At 34.0% G+C, this 2,317-nt stretch overlaps 1 protein-coding gene across 1 annotated transcript in view; it reads left to right on the forward strand.

The window, feature by feature from the left end:
• LOC107559552 (adenylate cyclase, terminal-differentiation specific-like) overlaps positions 1–2,317 on the forward strand; it is a 12,465-nt gene that overhangs the window by 3,053 nt on the left and 7,095 nt on the right. Inside the window, exon 2 of the mRNA XM_016243433.1 lies at positions 2,067–2,163. Within this exon, the coding sequence (XP_016098919.1) occupies positions 2,067–2,163 (97 nt within the window). The remainder of the gene's footprint in view (positions 1–2,066; positions 2,164–2,317) is intronic.

Raw genomic sequence — 2,317 nt, forward strand, 5'->3', positions numbered from 1 at the left:
CAAGTGAGGCCTGCAGTTCTTTGGATGCTGTTGTGGGGTCTTTTGTGACCTCTAGGATGAGTCGTCGCTGTGCTCTTGGAGTAATTTTGGTCGGCTGGCCATTCCTGAGAAGGTTCTCCACTGTTCCATGTTTTTGCCATGTGTGAATAATGGCAACTGCATGTTGTGTTTACTTATGTTAACTTTGACTAATATTTAAATTTTTTTTATGATCTGAAACATTAAAGTGTGCCAAACGTGCAAAAAAATAAGAAATCACACCACTGTAGAAAGGGCGGGGTTGACCTCGTTGCTATGTATGATGTCAGCATGCTTACTAACTATGCACACAGTGATTGGCTGATAGTCTCTGTCAGAGATTTATTCATAGAAATATTTTAGAGTAAAGATAAAGGTTTAAAAATAAAAATGTTGCCACATTCAAATAAAGATTTTAAAATACAGGCTAAGTGTCACTAATTAAACAAATATGTGTTCAGCTAATTGTCAGCCTCTTTCATGTATGCTTCTCATAATTAGTGAATATGCATATAAACAACCTTTTAATAAACAGAGTAGAATAGTCATGGCTGATAGTAAGACATGCAAACGTAAAAGAAAGCCAAACTGGACACAAGCACAGCTGTTACTTCTTGCCCAACTGGTTAATGAAAACAAGGATATAATCAAAGGAAAATTTGGAGTTGATACCTTTATAAAAGCTCATTATCGTCAAATATTTCTAAAATGTTTACGTTCAGAGGCAGATTGCCGGCAACAGCCATTTTAGGATAGTTTGTGGTTTGGTCTTCATGACTTAGGATTCCTCTTCACTACTCCTAACCTTTCACAGATTTAGGAGCTAGTTTTAGCGCTAAAATGCTTTGTGAAATACTTTTAGATCAAAAATTTAGGAGTCCTAAATTTTTGACTGACACGGCCATTATTTTTAAGATGTTCTCCTAAATCGGCGAGTTACGAGCCAGTTTTAGCCTTAAGATGTATTGTGAATACGGGCCCTGGTCTTTAATAAAGTTTACAAGATGTTAGCACAAAAACATTATTTATACATTGTTAATGGAGCGTTTTTCTGGAACATTTTAGTTAGATGTTTGTCTAACTTTTTAAAAAAGGTTAATACTTACTACTTTCGGATGGTTCAGAGAACATTTAAAAGTAACCTTTCCACAGTGTTTGCAAAACAATAAAATAGAACATTCTCTTAATATTTTCTGTGTTCATGTTGCTATGTTCACGCCTCCCCCCATTGCACCAAAAATGTTTTTTTAACATTTAAAAAAGCTGTATGTTCTGAATGTTCAGAGAACAATCACATACAATGCTTTCATAACTTTACTGGAATGTTAGCAACATGTTCTTAGAACATATTTTTGTTAGCTGGTTATATAACTAATACACTTTAATGACAGCCAACTAGATTCACTTAAAATTGCTCAAATTACTTGCTTTACTCAAAATGGGGAACTACCATTACCAATAACAATGGTCTATAACATGGTCTATATTGGCCAATTAATCAGCCTGACCAACATATATATCACTTGTCTGTATATAAAGTATATCAAACTCATTTAAAATTAACTTTTAATGATGTTATTAATCATTTGTTGTATGCATGTCTAGAAAATAACATTATAACTCTGAAATAGTCTCCTGACTGCAATACACTGTATGAAATTATGAATTATAACACATTTATGAGGAGCGCTGTGTGGTGGTGTGATTTTTGATTGGTTTGTTCCTTACGGCAATAGGTTTTATTTATATATTTATTTTCCCACTGTGTGCCTGCCACATGACACTGACCACATCACACCCACACAGAGTGACCTTATTATGAGTAATGCAGCTTAATAAAGGACAGAGATAAAAAAGAAACACAAAGTACAAATGGAGCTCTCCACACATGCTCTCTGTAATTCTGCAACACGTGCCATATGTACTCAATACACTGACTAGACATGGATACGTGAATGCTATTGAAATTACAGGAACTGGGTTTTCACCCAGACAGGCGTCTGTTCTGGTCATGTTTGACCATCTCTTTTTTCTCTTTTTTTCATCAGGAGAACCCTCTCCCTCCATCTCTAGTGGATTTAGTGATGAACAGTCCAATCTCATCTGTAGATGATATGAAGAGACTTCTGGATGTAGAATCCGTAGGTAAAGCTGATCCCAAATACACTGTATACAAAATAGAGCATACAAAACATAACAATATATATATATATATATATATATATATATATATATATATGTGTGTGTGTGTATATAATAAAAAAATATATATAAAAAATACTTAAAAACTAAGTGGAAT

Source organism: Sinocyclocheilus grahami, unplaced genomic scaffold (assembly GCF_001515645.1).
Source record: "Sinocyclocheilus grahami isolate Dianchi unplaced genomic scaffold, SAMN03320097.WGS_v1.1 scaffold691.1, whole genome shotgun sequence".
NCBI classification, from domain to species: domain Eukaryota; kingdom Metazoa; phylum Chordata; class Actinopteri; order Cypriniformes; family Cyprinidae; genus Sinocyclocheilus; species Sinocyclocheilus grahami.